This window comes from Poecile atricapillus, chromosome Z, assembly GCF_030490865.1.
Source record: "Poecile atricapillus isolate bPoeAtr1 chromosome Z, bPoeAtr1.hap1, whole genome shotgun sequence".
In the NCBI taxonomy this organism is placed as follows: domain Eukaryota; kingdom Metazoa; phylum Chordata; class Aves; order Passeriformes; family Paridae; genus Poecile; species Poecile atricapillus.
The window spans coordinates 124,589,477-124,612,941 of record NC_081289.1 but is presented as its reverse complement, the minus strand read 5'-3'; the positions used below and the strand labels follow the sequence as shown (position 1 = coordinate 124,612,941).

The 23,465-nt window shown below is 38.6% G+C and overlaps 1 protein-coding gene across 1 annotated transcript in view; it reads right to left on the bottom strand.

Annotated features, from left to right (window-relative positions):
• The window catches only part of LOC131572651 (interleukin-31 receptor subunit alpha-like), a 29,999-nt gene extending 7,641 nt beyond the window's left edge, over positions 1 to 22,358 (bottom strand). Inside the window, 12 exon segments of the mRNA XM_058825899.1 lie at positions 955 to 1,051; positions 4,017 to 4,160; positions 6,402 to 6,554; positions 7,107 to 7,229; positions 8,276 to 8,434; positions 10,541 to 10,751; positions 11,981 to 12,063; positions 12,226 to 12,367; positions 17,165 to 17,304; positions 18,366 to 18,532; positions 21,733 to 21,866; positions 22,326 to 22,358. Of these exon segments, the coding sequence (XP_058681882.1) occupies positions 955 to 1,051; positions 4,017 to 4,160; positions 6,402 to 6,554; positions 7,107 to 7,229; positions 8,276 to 8,434; positions 10,541 to 10,751; positions 11,981 to 12,063; positions 12,226 to 12,367; positions 17,165 to 17,304; positions 18,366 to 18,532; positions 21,733 to 21,866; positions 22,326 to 22,358 (1,586 nt within the window).
• Between the last annotated feature and the right edge of the window lie 1,107 nt (positions 22,359 to 23,465).

Genomic DNA, 23,465 nt, shown 5'->3' with positions numbered 1-23,465 from the left:
ACACAATGAAGTTTGCTCTAGGTCAAAACTTCCATGTAGGTCTCAGAAGTTCCTGTCAAAACTGCAGTATCAGACACAATGCAACTTAAAATACAACCTGAAAGGGTAAGAGCACAGGAGGCTTTATGTGGAGTCTGTTTCCCAGTGGCAAGGACAGGAGTTTAAACTAAAGCAGGCTATGTTGTGTTGTGTGACTTTCAAGCCACGGGTTGTGCCATCTGTCCTTTAGCAGCTCTGCTTTCAGCTTCTGAGACTGGTGCTTTGTGAAGAGGAGAAAAAGGGAGGGTAGTGTTCTAGGACACCAAATACTAACATGAGTGGTTGTATACAATTAAGTCTGCCAGAAAATTAATTTTAGAACACATTACTATGCAAACCTTTTAGTCACAGTGTATGTCGCTGATATTGTACCTCAGATTATTATGTGGGGGTGAATACTTTATTACTGCAGAAAACAATTTCTCCTAAAATAAGAGGACCACTGCCAGATCTTACAGGCATCCCTGTTATCTTCTGTTGTTCCTACTCATTCAGGTATTTCTTCTTCTTATTATGTGCATATATGCATACTTTATACATTTAATATGCAAATGTGTTTGCAAGAAACATCTTAGATAAAAATAATCAAATGCATGCTTTATTTATATATCTATAACATGCTTCCCAATGTGAGAAATGGTCCCATCTCTTTCTAGGCATGTTCATGACAGGAGGTAGTCAAATGAAGGAATCAAAAGCTAAGTTGTACAACTTTTTTACAAACTTGTTTTTCCATTTTAATCAGCTTATACTGGCTTGTAATTGCTCTCACTGTGAAATTACTGTGGTGACTTTTGTGCTGTGTGTTTTCTGAGTTGTGCTGCCTTTATGACAATAAAAGCCCAGTGCTATGAAACTCAGAGGTAAGCAAAACAAGAGTGCTGCTAACAGCTCCAGTCAATATTATGTTCTTACCTTTTAAACATCAGAGAACAAGTGAGAGGTGCAAAAACCAGAATGAGTATCATGCTGAAACAAAGACCAATCACAAAACCTTCAAGTTCTCCTTTATCTGATGGGAAACAGAAAGCTTGAATCAGATTTATGGTCTTAAGTACAGAAAGACCTTATTAACTTCATGAGAGAAATATTTCAAACAGAAGTCAAAGCCAACTTTACACATGTTCTGGAATTAAAGTAAAATCTAGTTAAAACTAAACCTGATATTCTCAGGGAAGTGTGAGCTTTTTGGGTTTATATTTTTAAGATATTGAGGTATCACAGAGTCACAGAATGGCTGGGATTGGAAGGGATCTCTGAAGATCATCTATTCTAATCCCCTGCTAAAGCAGATTCACCTAAAGCAAGTGACACAGGATTGCACCCAGGCAGGTTTTGAGTATTTCTAGGGAAGAAGACTTCCCAGCCTCTCTGAGCAATCTGTTCCTGTATTCTATCACCCTCACAGTAAAGAAGTTCTTCATCATGTTCAGGTGGAAATTCTTGTGTTTCTGTTTATGCTCATTGCCTCTTGTTTTGTTGTTGGGCACCACAGAAAAGAGTCTGGCCCCATCCTCCTGACACTTGCCCATAGGGTATTTGTATACATTGATTAGATCTCCTCTCTGTTGCCTCTTCTCAATTATAAAAAGGCCCAGATCTCTCAGACTTTCCTCACTACTAAGGTGTTCCAGTTCCCTAAACATCTTTGCAACACTCAACTGGACTCACCCCAGCAGCTCCATGTCTCTTTTGTCCTGAGGAGCCCAGAACCAGACACAGCACTCCAGGTGAGACCTCACCAGGGATGAGTACAGGGGCAGGATCACCTTCCATGACCTGCTGGCAATGCTCTTCCTAATGCCCCCCAAGGTCCCATTGTCCTTCTTGGCCACCAGGACACACTGCTGTTGTCCACCAGGACCCCCAGGTTCTTCTCTGCAGAGCTGCACCCCAGCAGGTCAGCCCAAAGTACCTGGGGTTATTTCTCCCCAGGTGCAGGACCCTGTATTTGCCTTCGCTGAATTTCTGACAGCTCTTCTCTGCCTATCTCTCCAACTTGTCAGATGTTTTTTTTCACCTCATGCTGCTACGTGAGCTCTAGCTTGTTTAACAAGTCAGGACCCTCATGCACACATAGCTTAATAAGAAACTATTTGAGTGAAAGTAGCTTTTAATCTGTTTCAGGATTTATTTGTGTTTGGGTGTTTTTTGGGTTGGTTGGTTTTGAGTTTTGTTTTCTGGGGTTTTTTTTGATTGGGGTTTTTCATTTGGTTGGGTTTTGTTTTGTTTTAGGGTTCATTTGGGAGGTCATACCTAGTCCTGATAGCAATAACACAGTTTGTGTATTTAGTTGGTGTCCATACTTTACCTTTTAAGATTTATCTTTTATCTGCAAGCAGCCATTTGTCAATCCTTGATGCAAACCTACATCTCCTATTGCCTCTTAATACTTGCTCGAGATACTTTCTATCAATATCCCACCAACCTAAAGAGGAGAAAGTGTCTGGGAGGTTAATGAAAGTTGATAAAATGCTCAGGCTAACGCAGGAAGCAAAACTGACTGTGATATTAAGACTGAGTTGGTGCAGATGTCTTCTTTATAGATGCAGACATCAAAAGTTTAAAAATAGTGTCAGTAGAGTGTGATCAGCTCATGATTGTGCTACTGATATTGACAAACCATATTTGCAAAAAAAATTCACTTGCTTTTTCTTTTCCTACCCACCCCCAAACAAAAATGTCTTTTTTTTTTTTTTTTTTTTTTAACCTAACAGCTATGTAATATTAAAAAAATAATTTGGAAAGCTGTGAATTGCTTTGTTGCTGAAATTTGTTTTTTATAGCAAAGAAACCTGACATTCTTCTAATGGATTAAATAACCTGTGAAATGTTTGGGGAGAGCAAAAATAGTGAATGTAATGTTTAAATTCAGTGTAATTCCTTGAATTTTTAAAATGTTGTATTAATTTCACTCTGCAATTTTGTTACTTTACTGAAAAATTGAATACTCTCCAAGTATGTATTTGGTAGGATGAGTGAAATAGAGTCTGAAGTAAAGCTCCAGGGAGCGACTTTAATATTTTGTGTTGAGAGGGGAAAGTTTTCAGTTGAGGGGGGGAAGAGGGGTGCAAATCCTGTTGATTTTGAAGAAGATTTAAAATTTCTCATTTTTTTATCTCTGCTTTACACTTTTGACTATTCAGTTGTATGGTTTTATACCTCCTTCACTTAATACAAAAAAGCTGCTATGAGGAGAAACCATTTGTGTACTTCTGTCTCTGAATATCACAGGTTACTGATACCATCTTAGCATGTTCTTTTCCTTTGCTATTTAGAAATCTTAATTAAGGGAAGCTGTGGTCAAACAAAAAAAAAGTCTGTTGCAGTGTTAGTTTTAGTTTAACTGATGAGATATTTAACATGTTTGAAAGACTAAGTTTAGCCAACCCTATATGATTTTAAGTTTTTTAGACTTTTTAAATATAACTGTATGAGTCTTAGCCTATCCAGGCACTTCTGAGAAAAGCAAATCTTTGCCAGTGACCTAAAGGACCTGTTATTTAGAATGTACTTAAATTATCAGAAAGCAAAATATACTTTGATTAGTATTCACCCACACTAGGAGCAATTGAAAGGTACTTAATCTTTTATTTTTGCAGTTAATGGCTCAGGAAGCCAATTTTACGTGATTGCTCAGGATTTTGCCAAGAGCAGATGACTGAACATTACTAGTCACAGGCAGAAATTTCAACTGTTGAAATCTAGACAGTAATTGTCAATAAATAAAGACACAGCTAGCAGAAAAAGGTCAGCAAAGATTTCAGAGATTAAGAATCCTAGCTAAGGCTTCCCTGTATACTAGATAATGAAACACAGGCAGAGTTGTTCTGTGAAACAAAGTTTACCTCTTGCAGAGGAACAATTTTGTGTTTGCTCTCAGTAACTGAGGATTGAATAATAAATCTTAAGAGTGAGCACAGAGAAAGCATAAAGCAAAGATTCATGCCAGGTAATGCACAGAGGTTCCACAATACCATATTTTGGAGTGCTGAAAGATTGTGAAAGAGTCAGAGGTCCTTCTCCAGCATTAGTGAATCCTGAAATCTGCACACGATAGGTGGTCTTTTCCTTCAGTCCAGTAAGATGGTAACTTGTGATAGAAGAGTTGAGAGTAACAGCTGAAATGCAAGAGGTTTTAGGAGGAGATGATTAGATGAAGTCTCATGGCTGAGCATGTGTCAGTGTAGCTGACTGGGGAAAAGGCAAAATTTTAATGCCCCAGTGCTCATCTGGAGGAAGCCAGACTGTGCTGATGTTCTTTGGATGGGTATAAGACTTCTCCAAAATATTTATGTGCATTTTGAATCCAGAGGTTAAAAACATGAGCTTTTAACACACCAAGGCTGTATTGGGTTTGTATGTGAGGTTTCGGTAGCAGGGGTGCTACAGGGGTGGCTTCTGTGAGAAGCTGTCAAAAGCTTCCCATGTCCAACAGATCCAATCCCAGCTGGCCTCAGGATGGATGTGCTGCTGGCCAAGGCTGAGACAATTAGAAATGGTGGTAATGCCTCTGTGACAAAAGATTTAAGAAGGAAAAAATGTTACTGTGCAAATATAAGAGCAGAGTGACAATTTGTGAGAGGAACAGCCCTGCAGACACCAAAGCTGGTGAAGGAGGGACAGGAGGCGCTCCAGGCATCAGAGCTGAGGTTCCCCTGCAGCCCCTGGTGCAGACCATGGTGAGGCAGCTGTGGCCCTGCAGCCCCTGGAGGTCCCTGGGGATGCAGAGATCCACCTGCAGTCCCTGGAGGTCCCTGGGGATGCAGAGATCCACCTGCAGCCCCTGGAGGAGACCCAGGCCACAGCAGGTGGGTGCCTGAGAGGGGGCTGTGAACCCATGGGAGGCCCGTGCTGGAGCAGGGCCCTGGCAGGGACCTCCAGACCCACGGAGAGAGGAGCCCGTGCTGGAGCAGGTTTCCTGGTAGGATTTGTGACCCTGTGGGAGATTTATGCTGGAGCAGGCTGTGCTTGAAGGACTTCATCCTGGAGGAAGTGAACACTGTGGATGCTGGAGCAGTTAGTGAAGAACTGTAGCCCATGGGATGGACTCATGTTGGAGAAGCTCATGTTGGGGAACTGTCTCCCATGGGAGGTAACCCATGCTGGAGCAGGAGAAGGGCTCTTCTTCCTGAGCAATGGCAGAAACAATCTGTGATGAACTGACTGTAACTCCCAGTCTGTGTCTTCCTGTGCTGCTGGTGGGGAAGAGCTAGAGCCCGGGAAGGAGGGAGTGGTGGAGAAAGGTATTTTAAAGGTTTGTTTTACTTGTCATTATCCTGCTCTGAATTTCATTGGCAATAAATTCCATTAATTTCCCCAAGTCAAGTCCATTTTGCCCCTATGGTAATTTGTGATCTCTCCTAGTCCTTATCTCAACCTGTGAATGTTCCGTTACATTTTCTCTTCCCTGTCCACTTGCAGAGGGGATAGAGTGGCTCTGGCATCCAGTGGCTCTGGTATACAGCCAGGGTCCAACCATCATGGGTGATGAATACAGAAGGCTGTGTATACTTCATGTGAGGAAAATAAATCTAACATGCCGAACAGTTGTTTTTATCTTGACTGTAACAGTTAACATTAGGAGTAGCCCTTATCATATACTTTACTCTCACTCCAGTTGTCATAAATATCAGGTGATATTTATCTTCCCTACCATGTCTTCAATTTTATTTGAAAGTCAGTATGTACAAAGTTAATGTATTATCACTTATGACAAAGAGACTTTCCACTCTAGACCAGAAAGAAAATGTTTATCAAAATAATATGGGGATTTTTTAAAATTGAAAACTCAAGTAGTTTGAATTCACGACTATTAATTTATTCCAAAGTGTAGAAGTTTCATAATTCGTAATTTGTTAAGGCTGAAACAGTCCTTTAAGGTTATCAAGTCCAAACTTAGACATAAAAACTACAAATTTAAGATAATGTTTCCAAAGTTAAATTTATAATGGTATCTTTGGAAACAGATAAGAAATACAAACTGCTAATTGAGTTGAAAAATGAAATATAAAATGTCTTACATCTTATAGAAAGGCTCAGACTCAATCTTGGATGAGGTGCAATGAAACATGAGTGTTGTGACTGAAGTGAAAATGTATGTCTTTAAGTGTTCCTAGAGAATTCTGCTGTAGTCTTAGAAATGTAATTTTTAATGAAATAGCAATATCTAATTTGAGATAATATCTAGAATATTCTAAGTGTTTGTGTGAGCATTAAAAGTCTAACTAGGAGTTGACCTTTAAGAGCAGAGCACTCAACTTGCACTGAAATTGTAAATTACTCAGTAGACTTATTGGTCCAAATGAATTTTTTCTACCATGACTCTGAGGCGCTGCTTTGTTCTGGCAATGGTGACTTACCTGGAGAGTTTTTCCTTGATGAATCTGTGTAACTGATCCTGTATCCCTGGAGAAAGCCCAAACGATCTTCTGCAGCTATTTCACTCCACTTTACAAGTGCAGAATGCTTTGTTATATTCAGAATTGTCACATTAGCGGGACCAGTCCTAGGAACTTAAAAAAACATAAACATTTGAGTTCTGCATCAATGCCTGTGCAATGGACATACAAGACTGAAACCTAGCTGTTTCCAAGAGAGTTCTTGTCAGAGTCTAGATGCTATAAATACAATGTAAAGGGTGCAAGAGAAAGGCAAAATCCCACAAAGTAAAAACCCCCTCATCTTAAACGATACCAAAGTAGGTAGAAATTGTGACTGCATCATTATGAATATTGTACTTCAATAGCAACAGCCATACTCATTTCAACTTGCAATAACTTGCAAATGCTATGTTATTGGGATTGGAAAATCTCATTTAATTTAAACTTGAGCCACATGGGTCTCAGACTCTGTCTCTGTTATTTTTGGTAATGTCACACATAATAAAAATATTTCTGTGGACTTGTCAGTAAGGAACAGCATTCAGGTCATTCACTGCCAGGACATAACATCTAAGAATAAAGGTAATGTTAACTGGAGAAAGCTGTTCAGTCACCTAGAAAATAAATTTTGTGTAGTCCTCCTTTTATTTCTGCAAATAGGGGTAATACAAAGGGGAGGAATACCTCCTTCAATGGAGTAAAAGTGGGTCACTCCAAAAGTCTTTTCATGTCTTACGAAACTTTCACACTGACACACATCAGATGCATGTACCATTACTTTGTACAACTTATATGGCTGAAAATTGTCTGGAAAATAAAGAAAGGTATGTCAAGATTTACTGAAAAGTTATGAATTATAAAGAAGAATAGGAAAGGCAGCAACTTCATAGATTTTCTGTACAGTTCTTGCTGAGACTCAGAGCACAGCATGAGTGTATAGTGCTTTACATTGAGTACAAAATATGTACATCCTTCTTCAGTGTCTCTAGATGCTTTATGCAAATTATTTCAAAGCCAGAATGGGACATAACCTGGGTTTTCAAAAGATAACAGATGTGTTTATAGTGTCCCTATGGGAGACTTTATCTGTTGAAGGAGAAATTGGGAACTAAAATGGCTGTAGTTATCTGTAGTTACGTAGGTATAGCTATTGCCCACTCAGCTAGAATATATAAACCCAAGCAAAAAACCTAGATGTAATGAGACACTACAGATTTTGCAGAAAGACCAAGGTAAACAATGCACTCTCTAGAAGTCTTTGTAGAACTCTGAAGCTAAATGTTCTCTATTGTACATAAAAAACAGTGCTGAATGGCCCTTGTAAGAGTTATATGATTTTAATCAAGATTTTCAATATCTCTTCCATAAAGAAATCCCTGACTGAAGTCCATCATGTCTAGCATGGTAAGCAGAATACTGGAGTTGAGAACTTAGGCTTTGACAAGTATAGACATTGGTATAAAAATAGAAATTAATCTTAGGGATTCTGCAACAGAGCAGTTTTTATTGAAAGATCAGCTTACCTAGGTACAAGATGAAAAGTTTTTTTGAAGCCAGTAGTGTATAGGTCTGCCTGGAATGTGGGCAAGGAGAGACATTGTACCAGTAGCTTAGCTGCATTTCTAGCCCAACAGTATCCAGAAGAACCCTCATGAAAATGCTGCTTTTTATCTGCCTTAATGTTGCTAAGCATTGGATGATGACTCAGTACTGGACAAGTATTAAGAGCTGTACTTATCTGGAAGGATCTTCAGTTTACTCTTAAAAACAGAACAAAAATCCTACTCTGCCCAACCAAAAATAACCAAGAAATGAAAGGGTGCCTCCATATGAAGTGTAGTGGTTGCTGTTACCTAATGTGAAATTTCTGGTAGGTGTGTTTATTATTTTCATGTGCATATCCTCTTTACCAGTGCCCCAGTCAACCACAAAACATTTTGGATTGTATTCTGGAGTCCATGTGACGACTGCATTAGTTCCCTGGCTTTTGACATGGATTTTACCAGGCAAGTCTGTGAAAAAATATACAATTAAAGGTCAATAAACAGGAAAGCAGTTTTCTCCCCTATTGTTCTTTCTCCCTTTTGCTCTGTTTTTTAAAGATTATTCATTAAGCAGCTATTATTCATTATTATTCATTAAGCAGCTATCATAGTAAGTGACTTACTTATCACAGTAAGGTTTACACTAGTATTTCAGTAGAGGAAACTTAGCATTTACTACTTTGCAGTGGTGGGCTACACTGTTGGTTGCTGTTCAAGACTTTTCCTGATTTCTGATTGTTTGAAATTATGTGGCTGTTCAAAGCCACAGGAAGAAGTCTGCTGCTGTTGAATAACCTCCTGTGAGCCACTAGTAGCTGCTATACATAGAGTAACTCTGAGATAGTGCTTGTCTGAGCAGGGGTGGAGGAGAAGGGGCTAATGATAGATCATAGCTAGGTGATTCCAAATTTCATACATTTTGAATTTTCTGAAAGGATCTTTGATTTTGGTTATTTGAAAGACAGGTTATCAAATTAGGGAGGACCTCTGACTGACACCAAGGAGGGAAAAGGACAGCCTGCCATTATGAGGTAAGAAGTGGAACTTGTGAGAGACATAAACATTCTCCATTTTGTTCCCTGACTGGATACAAGAAAGGCAAATTAATTCTGAGGGAGCTGGGGCTGTCTGAGATGGCTGGGGTTGTTTAGCCTGGAGAAGAGGAGGCTCAGGGGAGACCTTATCACTCTCTACAACTATCTGAAAGGAGGATGTAGCCAGGTGGAGTCAGTCTCTTCTCCCAAGCGATGAGCCACAGGACAAGAGGCGCTGTCTTAAGCCATGCCAGGGGAGGCTTAGGCTCAACATTAGAAGAAATTTTTTCACAGAAAGAGAGATTGGGTGTTGGAATGGGCTGTGCAGGAGGGTGGTAGAGTCACTGTTCCTGGAGATGTTTAAGTGGATGTGTCACTTTAGTGCAATGGTCTTGTTGGCAGAATAGTGTTAGGTCATAAATTGGACTCAATTATTTCAGAGCTATTTTCCAAACCAGCTGATTCTGTAAAGAAGTGATTCTGTAAAAAAAATGACTGTACTGGCTGAGAAAAAGTTGTGTATGCTGAGAAGGAATTTACCTTAAGAATTCACTTAATGTAAGTATCCTCTCAGTAATTCATGACAGGTACAGAAAAGCTGCACTGAAGTACAGTGAAATGGAAACTGGCATCTGTAGAGAGCCATGAAATACAGGCTTAGAGGTTCAGTAGACAGCTAATTGTCAGTCAAAAAGTGGCTTTAACTGATAGGATATATTTAACAGAAGAGAGCTAAGAGACTGAAATGTAAGGACAAAGTTAAGCTGTTGCCTCTTTGCAAGGAAAAAGAGAGCAGCATGAGGGGAGTGTTAGAAAATTCTGGATAAGCAATCATTTTCAGCTATCTGAAGACCAACAAGGGTACTTGCATGCTTCTTTATTGTGAATGCTATAGCTTAATTTAAAAAATATCTTAGTTTGTAAGAGAGGTTCTTCTTATTTTGCAGTAAATACGCCTCCAGACGTATTGAATATGTTATTAATTTTGCAGTAAATATGCCTCCAGATGCATGAAACTAGCTAAGGAAGACATTACACAATAAGTTTTATTATTTAAATGAGAAGACTGTCTATTTAAGTCTCAGAAAAGCTTACATCTTCATTAGAATGTGACATGTACATCTATTTCTTTTCCTATGTGCCAGTTACAATAATAGAAATAAAGGACGGTAGCAGGTCTCTTAATAGTTATTTAGCTCAAGAACTTAGACTTGCACATAGTTCTGTGATGTTTTACTGAATCATTGACACTACTTGATATTGAGGACAGTACATAAACCATTTTCCTAAGTAGATCCAGCACATGGTACTTTCTTCAGCTTGACAAAAATAGAAGTGCTAAAATGAATATTAAATTACTAGTCTGTTAACTTCTACTGAAGTATCTTCTTAAGAAACAATTCTGACTCCTAATATATGAAAATATTAGCCTAATAAATATTCAAGAGAATACTTTCACCTATCCCAAAGTCTATCAAAAGGTACCTTAGAGTTATAAAACTTCCCCACCATTATGATGAATAGATGATAAGGTAAGTACCTGCTACAGAGAATTCTGGGACAATGTAGATGGCTTGTGGAGATTCTCCTGCTTCATTATAGGCAGAAATATTAACTCTATAGTAAGCCATAGAGAGATTAACAAGAATTTTTCTGTCTTTGAGAGAGATGTGATTTGGTGGGTGATTGCAGCTGTTGGGTATTCTTTCCACATTAACAAAATATCCAAGGACGTTCTCACTTTGTGCTACCTAGCAAGAGGAAAAACATTATTAGTACTAGTACTAGTATTAGTAATAGTAATAGTAAAAGTAATAGTATAGTTATTATTATCATTATTCTTATTCTTATTCTTATTCTTATTCTTATTCTTATTCTTATTCTTATTCTTATTCTTATTCTTATTCTTATTATTATTATTATTATTATTATTATTATTATTTAAATGCTGTTATGTCCTGCGCAGAAAATTAAGAGGAATTTAATAGTATAAACATGTAGCCTATAATGATGGGGATAAAATCATACTGTTTTAATTAGGTCCTTAGGAATCAATGAAGCAAAGCATTTCCTTAAAATTAAGAGCGTGCTTAAATTGAGAGGATTTCAGTAAAGGATTAAGAATTTTCCTTAATTGAGATCTTAGTTATGGGTATGCAATTAGTAATAACAGCAGTGAAGCAGCTGTAATGTTCTCTACATTTCAGTGGAACATATCCCTCATTATCAGGAGCTTGAAAGTTAATGAGAGGTGTTTAATTGAAATTTATGCCTCTGGGGATCCTCATCTGCTAGGGTTTGGTTAGGTGTCTCTTTAAAGAGAACTGCTAGTAATTATCCTACAAATTTGGAATGTGTTAAATATCCATTGGTAGAAATTTCTGGTTGTGGTTCACTCATTATTTTACAGTACTAATTTTAATAAGAGATTGGAAAATGAGTGCACAGAAATTGAAATTACTGCAATATAGACAGAAACTTAATACATGAAAGCCTGTGAATTCTTCGAGGATTATTTCCAATATCAAGATTATCTGTTACTTCTGGCATTAAAATTAATAGTGTGGAGACACCATGATGCTGTGAGGCTGGGTTATCTTAATGAAATAATTGGACACTTTTGGAGTAACATAGACAGGAAGACATTCAATAATTTAAAAGGCAGACACACATGTCTTGTGAGTAATTTCAGATGAAGCTGGAAGCTCTTAAAATGAAAACATGTTTTTCCCTGGAAAAGAAGGGAAGTTTTAGTAAATTTTCAAGATTATAAATTAATTTAATTTTTCCTTGTTAGTTTCTAGCACCTGAATCATTAGCTTATAGATGCAATGAATTCTGCAGCAAGTATACAATATTTAGTGCCTTTCACATTTCAAGTGTAGACTTAATACAATGAGAAAGTCTGTTTTTGCCTTCAACACAATAGATAAATAGCATATACATAACAGAAGGTATCCAGACTCCAAGTGAACCTTACCTCCCATCTCAGAAGAACACTTCTTCTTCCTGCAGAGACTTGTGTAGTTACATTATATGATATTCTGGGCTTGTTCATGAGTTCTGGTAAACATGGAGAAAGTTGGAGACAGGCACACAGGTGAATAATTCTGATGTTCATATTCTCAAGAGTTATCTGAAAATGCTACTCGATATGGCACAGAATTTGGAAAAGCTTTTACATTCATACTTACTACCAATAGGATGAAACTACATTTCACTTACTGTGAGGGACCAAAATCTCTCTGCTCCAAACACAAACACAGTTGAGGCCATCCTTGTTTACGCATCTGAGCTGAACAATGTATGAAGATATAGCATTTAAATTTGAAATGGTGACATTGACAACATTGCTTCCTACAGGCACCTAAAAAAAATTAAATTTTTGTAACAGCAGTAAAACATTATCTTAGATTGTCTTCTCAGCCTAAGACCAGTCTTCTGACTTAGCTGAAAGTAGAGGTTCCTGTCATCAAATAGGAATTATTGCGCATTTTAGTCAAGGTATGTTCAGTCTTTCAAGGCAACACTCTTTGTCATGAACTTGTTCTGTTCACTCAAGACAGTAAGTAACCTGGTCTAAATATTACTTTTAAAATCAATTAGACATTACATATACTGAAAAATAAAAATTTACTTAACTCTGATCCTTGTTAACTTTCTCAAGAACAAGAAGTCAAGGGTAAATGAAATATTAAAAAAAAAGTCCTTATTTTTTGAAGTGTCACTATGTCTAAATAGATCCACATGGCTGATGTGTTAAACAGCATGGCTGGATTGAGTGTGTGGCTGCCTATATGCCTTAGCACTGCAGAAGATATTTTATCTGCAGCTGATGATGGCAGTGGAGCCCTAGTAACTGTACAGGGGAATGGAGTTTCTCTTAAAAAAAAGACACCACCATGACTAAGGAAAACCCTGAGCTGAAAAATGCAGAGAAAATAAGAGAAAATACAATAGAAAACTCTTATTATCACTTAAACTCTTTGCTAAAACCCCACAAAAACAACAAAGGCCCACTGTAAGGTGACTAACTCTTCTCTTTCAATTTCTACAGTACTTTATTTTTTAATTAATGTTTAATTAACTTCTATGACAGTGTGCTCACCTCCCTCCCCTCCACTTCCCCTCCATCCTTATCTTTATTTCCTGTAATCCTGACCAAGTGATAGCCAATATCAGCAGTCATAACAGGTGTGTCTGGAACAGCATCTGGCTCAGGCAGACAGACAACAACATGAAAGACAAGTGTTAATTTTAAGAGTTCATCCACCTAATCATAGTGCTGATTAAGATCTGACTCAAGTCAGCTTTGGAAAAAAGCAATATTTGAAGTGAGCATGCATATATGTCTCTAAGTTTCTCGTCTTACCCATTAAATAATGGACATCTCACAGCCTCCTGAGCTCTCCTGCACTTCAGTGGGCTATATAACAGAACTTAAAAAGGTTACTCCTCAAGGATGAGAGTATTCATCTCATCAGATACTTGATAAGTCAATTGGAAATTAACACACTGAAAATTTTAAATCTCAGTTAAGTTATACAAAGGATTGATTGTGCACGTATAATCCTTTAGACATAAACTGTTGACCAGGTCTGGGACTAAGTATGGATTTAGAAGCAACTAGACTGGCAGGGGCTCTAAGAAGAATTTTAGAATGCAAGGGGAGCCTTTTTCAAGTATCATGACCCAAGTAAAAGGTGTCCCTCACAGTTCTGTCTGACTCTATTCTCTATGAAGTAATCAAGTGCTCCTTGCCATCTCCTATTGTTAAACCCCTGTCACATTTACTATCAAACTTTGTTAGATTTCTGTTTTATATCAATAAACGTATAGCAACTTCTTTCTTACGAGTGAAGGGTATTACTCTGTCCATGACAATTTCATACAACTTTGCTAATAAAAAATGCTTGGTTGCAAAATAAATCCCACTACCCACAATATTACAGAAAGACTCCATATCTCTACAGAATAAGAAGGAAGTGGAATAGATTTAAAATCCAAATGTTAAATTACATTACAGGTACCGCTATCTTACTCTTGATAAACACCAGCTTTATACATCCTCTGTGCATGTATGGCCATACTCACTTGCTCATCTGCAAGTGTAGCCTGTTTATACCATCAGGAAGAGATTATAGCCTAAATTCATAGAATCAGTTGGGACCTGGGAGAAAATGAATATTTATGACTTGTAGTCTTCACTCATTCATGTCACTCAGTGTGGCTGTCTCTAATCGTCCTTTACAGTACTCATGTGAATCTTACATCTCCCCCGTACAAAATGCATTTGTACTGCTTTTAATCCCCTGTCTGCTCTTCCACATGCCACATACCAGACTGTCTGCACATGGTTTTCTATCTATTGCACTACTGGATGGGCTGTGCAAGGGTGACTGGCTACCCTAGGACTTGTATGCAAGCGAACGAGGGGACCTTCCCAAGACCAGCGTGTTCTTTGTACTGAGACAAAACATTTCGTACGTGGGCCTCTCAAAGTACCTCTTCTGAAGTGACTAAATAAACTGGCAGTCAGCTACAAGAGAAGTGGGAACGGTCTTCTGAGACAAAAGGAAGAACAAGGGAGATTTTTGTAATAAAAAGAAAGCAAAGAGGCTCCTGGGTGAGCAGTTTCCCAAGAAGTGGAATAGTTTTCTTTTTGAGGTTATGTTTCACTTGATAAATGCATATTTAAAACCTGATTAACAAATATAAAAATAACAGAGCTTGAAAAACAGACAATTTCAGAGACTTAGTGATACAAATCATGCATACATGCCTGCCTGCTGGAGAGGCATTTGCTTGATATGCTGGATAGGAAGGGGCAGGGTAAGCAGTCATTGCTGCTACATGCAGACATTATTGAAATTATGACTAATTTTTCATCTCTTATGTATTCCCTTTAGTTTTGTACTGCCCTGTTGCTGTGCCATATTGCATATCCTAAAATGCATCTGGAACTGATCTTGTATCCCACAACATCCTTCTCTCCAAATTGGATAGTGATGGATTTGATGGGCAAACTGTTATGTGGATTAGGAAGTGGCTGGATGGTCACATCCAGAGGGTAGTGGTCAGTGGCTCAGAATGCCAGTGGACATCAGTGACAAGACGTGTTCACCAGGGGTCCATAGTGGGTGTGACCAATGTTATCAAATATCTTCAGGAATATCTTAGAGGGGTCCAGTGCACCCTTTGCGAATTTGCAGATGACCTCAAGCTGAGTGGTGCTGTTGGCACTCCTGAAGGATGGGATGCCATTCAGAGATACCTGGACAAGCTCCACAGGTGGACCATGGGAACCTCATGTGGTTTAACAAGACCAAGTGCAAGATGCTGCACCTGTGTCAGAGCAGCCCTGGTACCAGCACAGGCTGGGGGATGGACAGATCACAGCAGCCCTGCCCAGAGGGGCTTGGGGGTGCTGGTGGGTGAGAGGCTGGACATGACCCAGCCATGGGCACTCCCAGCCCAGAGAGCCAAATGTGCCCTGGGCTGCATCCAGAGCAGCGTGGGCAGCAGGGCCAGGGAGGGGATTCTGCCCCTCTGCTCTGCTCTGCTGACACCCCACCTGCAGGGCTGCATCAGCATTGGAGTTGTTACTGAACATACCTGTAAGGCAACGTATATACAGCTGTGGAGGAAGGTGCTGGAAATCCTTTTAACTTCAGCACAATAGAGCATGACCCCCATATTTGTTGTTAGTGCTTAATTTTGTACATACAGTGCTTAGTACAAATACCAGAGATTGATGTGGCCTTGTGCACAGATGTAACTCCCTACATCTGTGACTAATAAACTTGTTCCAGTTAATGCTTTCTTGTTTACTTCTATCAGTGATTTAATATGTACTAACTAATATCTCAGTTTTGAGAACAAGGATTGTGTGTCAGAGCAAAGAATGATAAGAGGAGTACATTATGACCTGATGACATATTTGAGATAGTCCCAAGGAGAAAAGATTTGTCAGAAGATCTGGAACCATAGCCAAACAAGTGGAAATAATTAGCATATATGTGTGTGTTCAGGAAACATGAAAATACAATCGTTTCAGGAACTTAACCTGGTCTCTTAAGTTTCTGGACATGCATGCTTTGAAGAGAATCATCCATGCATTCAGCACTGCTAATGAAATAACAGTGGCTTCCTAATCTAATGAATTTGATGGAGAGTATATTTCCCAGTTTTCAGGGACAGAGACCCCAGCAGAGGCAGGATATGGACTGGTTGGAATGAATCCAAAGGAGGACCACCAAATAGATCAGTGGGATGGAGTACCTCTCCTGTGAGGAAGGGCTGAGAGAACTGGGATTGTTCAGTCTGGAAAAGAGGTGGCTTTGGGTAGGCCTTATTACTGCCTTCCAGTACCTCAAGAGAACTTACAGGAAAGAAGGGACAAGACTATAAACAAGAACACGTAGTGACAGGACAAGGTGCAATGGCTGTAGACTGAAAGAGAGTAGGTTTAGATTAGTTAGTAGGAAGAAATTCTTCTCTGTGAGGGTGGTGAGGCACTGGAACAGGGAAGTTGTGGATGCTCCATCTCTGGAAGTGTTTAAGACCAGTTTGGATAGGGCATCCTGGTCTACTAGAATGTGGCCCTGCACATGTCAGGGCTGGTTGGAACTAGATGATCTTCAAGGTCCCTTCCAACTCAAACTATTCTATGATTCTATGACTCTATTACAGGGAAATTATTTATCTTATTTCGAAGAAGATAATCTGGAATACTTACACAAACCAAAAGTTTGTAAAGTATGAATTAATACCTTAAAAAACAAAGCAACCTGATCTGTTTGAAAATCTAATGATACCAGCTAAAAAGCAATATTGTAAATCACTGAAAGCATGATTTAGATCTGAGTTTACATGGCATTTCTGATATTCAGCTTTTGCATCACTGGTAGTTGTAGTGGCTCACTGATAGGTTAATGAACCAGACAACATGCTACTCTGTTTTACTTTGTTTAAAGCTACTATTCCTTCTTTCCCAAACATTTCATGATTTGTTAGAACCAAAAAGGTGCCTTAGTGGGATCTGCCTACAAAGTGACTCCTTGCTGTGCCTCCTTATAATGTTTGTGCTGAATGTAACATGTGCAGCTGAGCTGTTATTGAGGCACCTTATGTTCTCATGAGATTGTCATCTGGAAGTACTTACCAGTGTCCATGGAGCAGATTCTGTGAGTGCCTCTCTGTATCTCAGCTCATACTGTGCATGAGCTGTTGTCAGGTCCCACTTTATTATCAATTGGTTTGTGATCTGATAAGCATTTATGTTAGATGGTGACAAGCACTTTCCTAAAATGGGGGATATACAGCTGTTAAAAATGCAAGAGAAGCAGGAAAGCTTTGGTAATTATGTCTGTTGAGTGTGGTCTATAAAAATAAAAAGACTTGGCACAGAATACTGAACAATGTGAGACTTCAAAAAACCCTGGAAATGAATAATTACTATATCTTTATGGTATCAACAAAATACTGTTGTTCCTCTTGCCTTTTTTTTGTGAATGCCTCTACTGATTTCAGGAACACTCTTTTTCTAAGCAGTTACTATTCTGAGTAAGGCTGGAAGGCAAAATCAAAATGTCAGGAGCACCTGTAATAGTGAATAGTACAGAAAATATCCAGAATAGCTTTACATTTCAGTAAGTGCAAATATACTTTCCAATAAATATACCTCTCCAATAAAGACAATGTGGCCAAAAGTCTGCAGTAAAGGTTATACTGATAATTTGGGGTGTACCGGTAGTAACCCCCAGCAGTGAGAAGCATTGTTTTTTCTTGGACCATGATTAGTCTGAGAAGGTGAAGTTTTGCAAAGTTCTTAACATTAGTTCAGTGACCAAATAGGTAGGGAAACTTTAAATAATCATCTAATAGGGCTGTTTTTTCATATAATTTTGTAGCACTGTGTAATGGATAAGTGGCCTTAGAAAAGAGTTGAATTTTGAAAATTTTCTCAAAATTCGAATGCTCAATATCAAGGATTGCCTAGGTGCACAGTGCTGAGTCAACCTGCTCTTTATAAACCAATACAAAGAAATTCAGAAAAACCATCAAAGAGAGCACAGAAAGCTGGTTAGGTACAGTACACAAATATTACTGTATGTTTTTCTGGATATGAATATTAAATACTCCAGCAAAATATTTAACATAAAACCCTCCTCCCATAAAATGTGATAGACTTCATCACATTAACTTCATTATTAACTTCATTCAAGGAAGTCAAACAGCAACTTAGCTCTCTGAATCAGTAAAAATAACAAGAGTATTTTGGGAGCTGAAATTTTGGAAATAATCTTTACAGACTACAGATTTAGCTGGGCACTGCAGAAGCACAACTTCTAAAAATGCTGTACCTGCTTTGCTTGGTAAAATTGAGATATTCTTTCCTTTTGCACAGGTGTCATGAGCATAATTCACTGCTACCCAAATGGATGCAAATCTCTCAATGTAGAGATTCTTCCGTTCTATTGTGATGGAAGGTGATGATGTTTTTTGCTGAAAAAGTTTTCGTATTTTGTTCCTGCAGAGAAAAGGAAGCAGAATGAAAAATATTTGATTGGATTATAGTTATTCTTTCCTCTCCTGCACAAGAAAGCAAGAAAGCAAAATTACAGTAATTGATAGCTTTCCAGGTACCACTACACATACTTACACTTCTGGAAATCATGCAGGTTCACCTTGAGCAGCTTGAAGCAGCAAGATGAATTCCAGCACCCCAGTAACCCCAGTAAATTTAAATTTGCAAATCCTTGTGTTGTGTGGTGGAGAACTGTTGAATCCCTTAAACTTTTAAGGCATAGCATGATACAAAAAATCCATATGACCTTCTTTGTACTTACAGTGGGCTATATAGAGCATTTTGAAGATATAAAATTAGGTTAGATATTACTTCATAAAACCTTGTCTCCTATCACAAGGGCACCCAAATTCCTTTTGAGCAGAAAAAATCTCCCAGTTACATGAATCTAAATTACCATAAAGTTATGAAAAACCTCTTATGAGTTATATGCCTACCTTCTGGCTTCTGTTCCTGCCAATCATCAGTTTTACAGAGATATTTAAATGTCACCTGAGTCCTCAGCCCTGTAGATTTCTCCTGGTATATCTGATACACACAGCACAGGAAGTCCAAAAGGTTTAATGCCTTACAACTTTGCTGCCTATTTTTTTTTCCTGTCTCTCTCATTTAGTCTCTGCCACACACAGGACAGGTTTTTCCAAGGTTAAAATTGTGGAAGTTCAGTGTTCTTAAGGAGATGGACTAGCATACTAATTGCCTAGCTATGCATTTCAAATATTAAATTATACACATCATGATTCAATATTTAATACCTGAGCAAAACTACTTGAAGGTTTTCCTGCCTTCTGCTTCAGGCTAGTTGTGAATCAGCCATTAAAATTTCAAAGCATGATTTTGAATTCTTGGCTGGAACTTCTCTGTGGATGTGTTTATCTTTAATCTTTTTCTTCCTGACAATTAAATCATAAGAAGCAAGGAAAGGAACTATTACAACATCAAACTGATGTTACACGCAGGAAGGGGTGATACCCTCTTCTAGGCAAGTTAAAAGCCCTTTCACATGTGTTTTTTTTTTTATTTTCCTTTTAACACAGTAGAGGAAGAGATAGGAGGTTTATCTTCAAGACCACTGAGTGGAAGCTTAGGAGACTGAGGTTAAAGTCCTGACTCTGACTTGATGAAAACATCAACACCTCTGCCAGGGAATTGTCTCCCTCTTCCATCAATGACATCCTATTCCATTCTTTTTTCTGCCTTGCCTGTTCATGACATCAACCATGCAGCTTGGGAACAGCACAGTCTGGTTCTGGCCTAGGACTTCAAGAGCAACTATCTTACAAATATTTCAACTGATAACATCTCTTCAGAAACAAAGCTGCCTCACAGATGTTTCTGCCTTCCCAAAAGATTTGGATTCCTTGAAGTCCCAAGAGGCAAGACAGAAAATGCAGTGAAATGTGGTGCTTGTTGCAAATTGATGCCTGCTGCTACCTCCAGTGAGAAAATATTGAAGGTGATGAGGGAGTAACCTCAGCCTTTAGGTGGTTGCTTTACTCCTCTGCAATGTGAAGATGATCACCCAGGGGAATTTCCCAGTGTGGTGACATTTTCTCAGTTTTAGGAGATGTTTCTAACCACAGCTTATTTTTAATGACAAGGGGTGGTTCCGTGGCAAAATAATCAGCAATGAATATCAAAATACCAACGGCATACAGTGTTGTACTCAATGTACCCCATGATACAGTCTCATGGCAAAGATCAGGTTTTCTGATCTCATGTCTCTATTTCTGAACACACCCTTAATCTCATGGGAGATTCCAAATATCTAGATATAAAATGAAGAAATTCAATTTTATAATGCAGCTGCAACTGAAGATACCGTATTTGAGGTAATCAGTTCAAAATTAACCCTTCAAGTTCATTCCATCTGTTAAACCACTACTTGATAATTCAGAATTGCCAGAAAGCATGCTACATTTGACAAGTCCTTGTGTACATGTTATAACAAAATATATACTGCATAAAATGAAAGCTTAATGTCTGTTTATGTTTGCATTTTTGGTTTAATTTTTTTTTTTACTTTGAATAAATCTGTGTTGAATAGTCAATAAAAGTCAACAGCTGCAAATAAAGGCAATTGAGTAAGCTGATCTTTGTCAATAATGCTTTAAAGAGTGTGTTGGAGGCACAGTAAAATGTATAAAGACTTCGTACTGGGTTTGCATGGCAAGTTTTCTGGAGCAGGGGAGCAGATTGCTGCAGAGGTGGCTTCCATGAGAAGCTGCAATAAGCTTTCCCCATGTCCAACAAAGCCAGTTCCAGCTGACTTCAGGATAGATCTGCTGCTGACCAAGGCACAACAGCAGCTGGCAGAGAGGAATGGGAGCATATGGGAGCAGCAGAGAGCCCAAACTGGAGCAGGTTTGCAGGGCTTGTGAACCCATGAGGGACCTGCTTTGGAGCAGGCTGCTCTTGAAGGGCTGGCACCCCATGGAAGAGACCTACACTGCAGCAGGTTATGAAGAAATACAGTCCCTTGGGAACAATTCATGCTGGAGGATCTCACGATGGACTGTCCCCTGTGGGAGGATTCCCATGCTGGACCAGAGGAAGAGCCAGAAGAAAAGAAGTGACTGGCACAACATGTGATGGACTGACCACAATCTCATTTCCCATCCCCCCACAATGCTGGGGTGGAGTAGGTAGAGAATTCAGGAGAAAAATTAAGCCCAGTAAGAAGAAAAACCAGGGGGAGGGGTGGAGGGACAGAGAAGGGGAAGGTGTTTCAAGTTATAGCTCTATTTCTCATTACTCTACTCTGATCTGAATGTTAATGAATTAAATTAATTTTCCCAAGTCAGGTCTGTTTTGCCCTTGACAGTAATTGCTGAGAGCTGTCTTCCTGTCCTTATCTCGATCCATGATCCTTTGTCATATTTTCTCTGCCCTGTTGGGCTGAGGAGGGGAGGGATAGAACAGGTTTTGTGGTGTCTAGCCAAAATCAACCTACCACTCATTCTCTTACCAAGCTCTTACAAATCAATAGGTATTGATGAGAAGTGATGAAACATATTGACCAGCATTGTGTAACAATCTATAACTTGATGAAATGCACCAGAGTATAACTCTGGCAGATGGTGGGAATCACATCTAACAGCAATAACAGCCTTTTGTTTTCTGCGATTACTTTTCAGACTTACCATTTTAAGTATACAGTGTAATTAACTGTATTTGCAGCACGAGGTAGTGGCAGCCAGGTACAGGTTAGATCCTCATTTAATTCTTTGTAACACACCAATTCATTGTCCCAATCTGGAAGATGAAAACATGTGCACTGGAAAAGACCCATCATAGACAACCATTAACTGACTCAAAGGGGCTATGAGTAACGAAACCAGATATAAACCAGGCCAGAACTGGTCAACTAGACCCCAGAATTGCTTCAAAACTATCAATCTGTATCTGAAGTTCAGAACTACACATTATTGCTGGGTATAAACAATATTACTTTTATACTGGTAGCTTTATAAAGAATGAATTATAAAACAGGATGGGCATCAGTTTACGTATAAAATTAGTTGTTACTAATTTCTTAAAGAGAAATATGGGGCTATTTTTTGCAACTGAACATGCCCTTTTTTCAGTTGATGTGAAAGTAAACACTGATGACGTTATTAAAGGAACTTGTTTTTTGTCATTAGTGGTTAAATTTATGTCAGTATTTTAAAAATCTCTTATCAGAAATGCTAATGATAAAATACGACCTTTGTTCTTCTTTTGCTTTGTGTCTTACTGTCTGAACTATCAGTTCAGAAGAATCAGCCATGGTCTCAAAGTACCACCTAAAGGACTTTTCAAAAAGACTCAGATTTTTCTGTTGCTGTTGTTCAGAAAAGTAGACAAGGACCTCAACAGGCATGGGATGCTTAAGGTGAATTTTTCCTGACGTGTAGAGTCACACATTCTTCATACCTGTTGGGTTTAACAAGTTGCCAATAGGCCTATCAATCTTAAATAAGAAAGTTTTTCTGTGTGGTAAGTAAATATGAATATGTCTGGAGCTGGTGTTGTAGGATAGTTATGCTATCTCATAACCTAGGTTATGAGTTAAAAGATCAGTTCTCTTTTCCTCATTTCTTCCCACAACCTGAGTTACAAAGTATCCTTGGCATTCTTTTCATCATTGAGATGGCAAATGCATATTTAGGCTGAAAAGTCTTTTGGAAAAAAATTGTGTCAAGTGAGTATAGCACTGACTTGAATAACCTCACCTTATGACACTTCTCCCATACTAAATAAATAATGCTTTTTTAATAAAGTTATGCTGCCTCAGTTCAGGTGTGTACAGGTTCCTTTCAGAAAGGTAGAGATCATGGCTCCCTTATTTCCATAGCAATGTGAAGCATTACAGAATTCTTTGCTTTTCTAGTCTGGCCACCAAACCATATCTTGGCCTCCTCACCCATGAACAATATGTCTGTCAGCAGCAGGGAAAACAGTAACGGCTCTCACATTGTTCTCCTGATTTACTCTGAATTAAGCCTTACACTTAGTTTTTTATTTTCATTTTGAAGAAACATCTGAAAACAAAACCTTTTTGGAACTGCTGTACTACTTTGTGTCAATGCATTGGTAATACACTGCTCCTGAAACTATTTGAAATAAGAATTCTCTTAACTCAGATTCACATAATGTCTACCATATTGTAGATCTGTCTCTACTTACAGAGGAGCTGGGGTTGTACTGTTCCTCATGCTCTAAGTTTCAAAATATCCCCTTGTCTTTCTCTATGAGATTATGGTATTAGAGCAGACAAAGGAAAAATAGTAGATTTTGTGTGTGGAACTAGTGTATTAGCTCAAGTAACACCCCAAAGCATCCTCCCACCCCCAATATACTGAAGTTCTATATTACCTTCTCCAGATGAGTATAA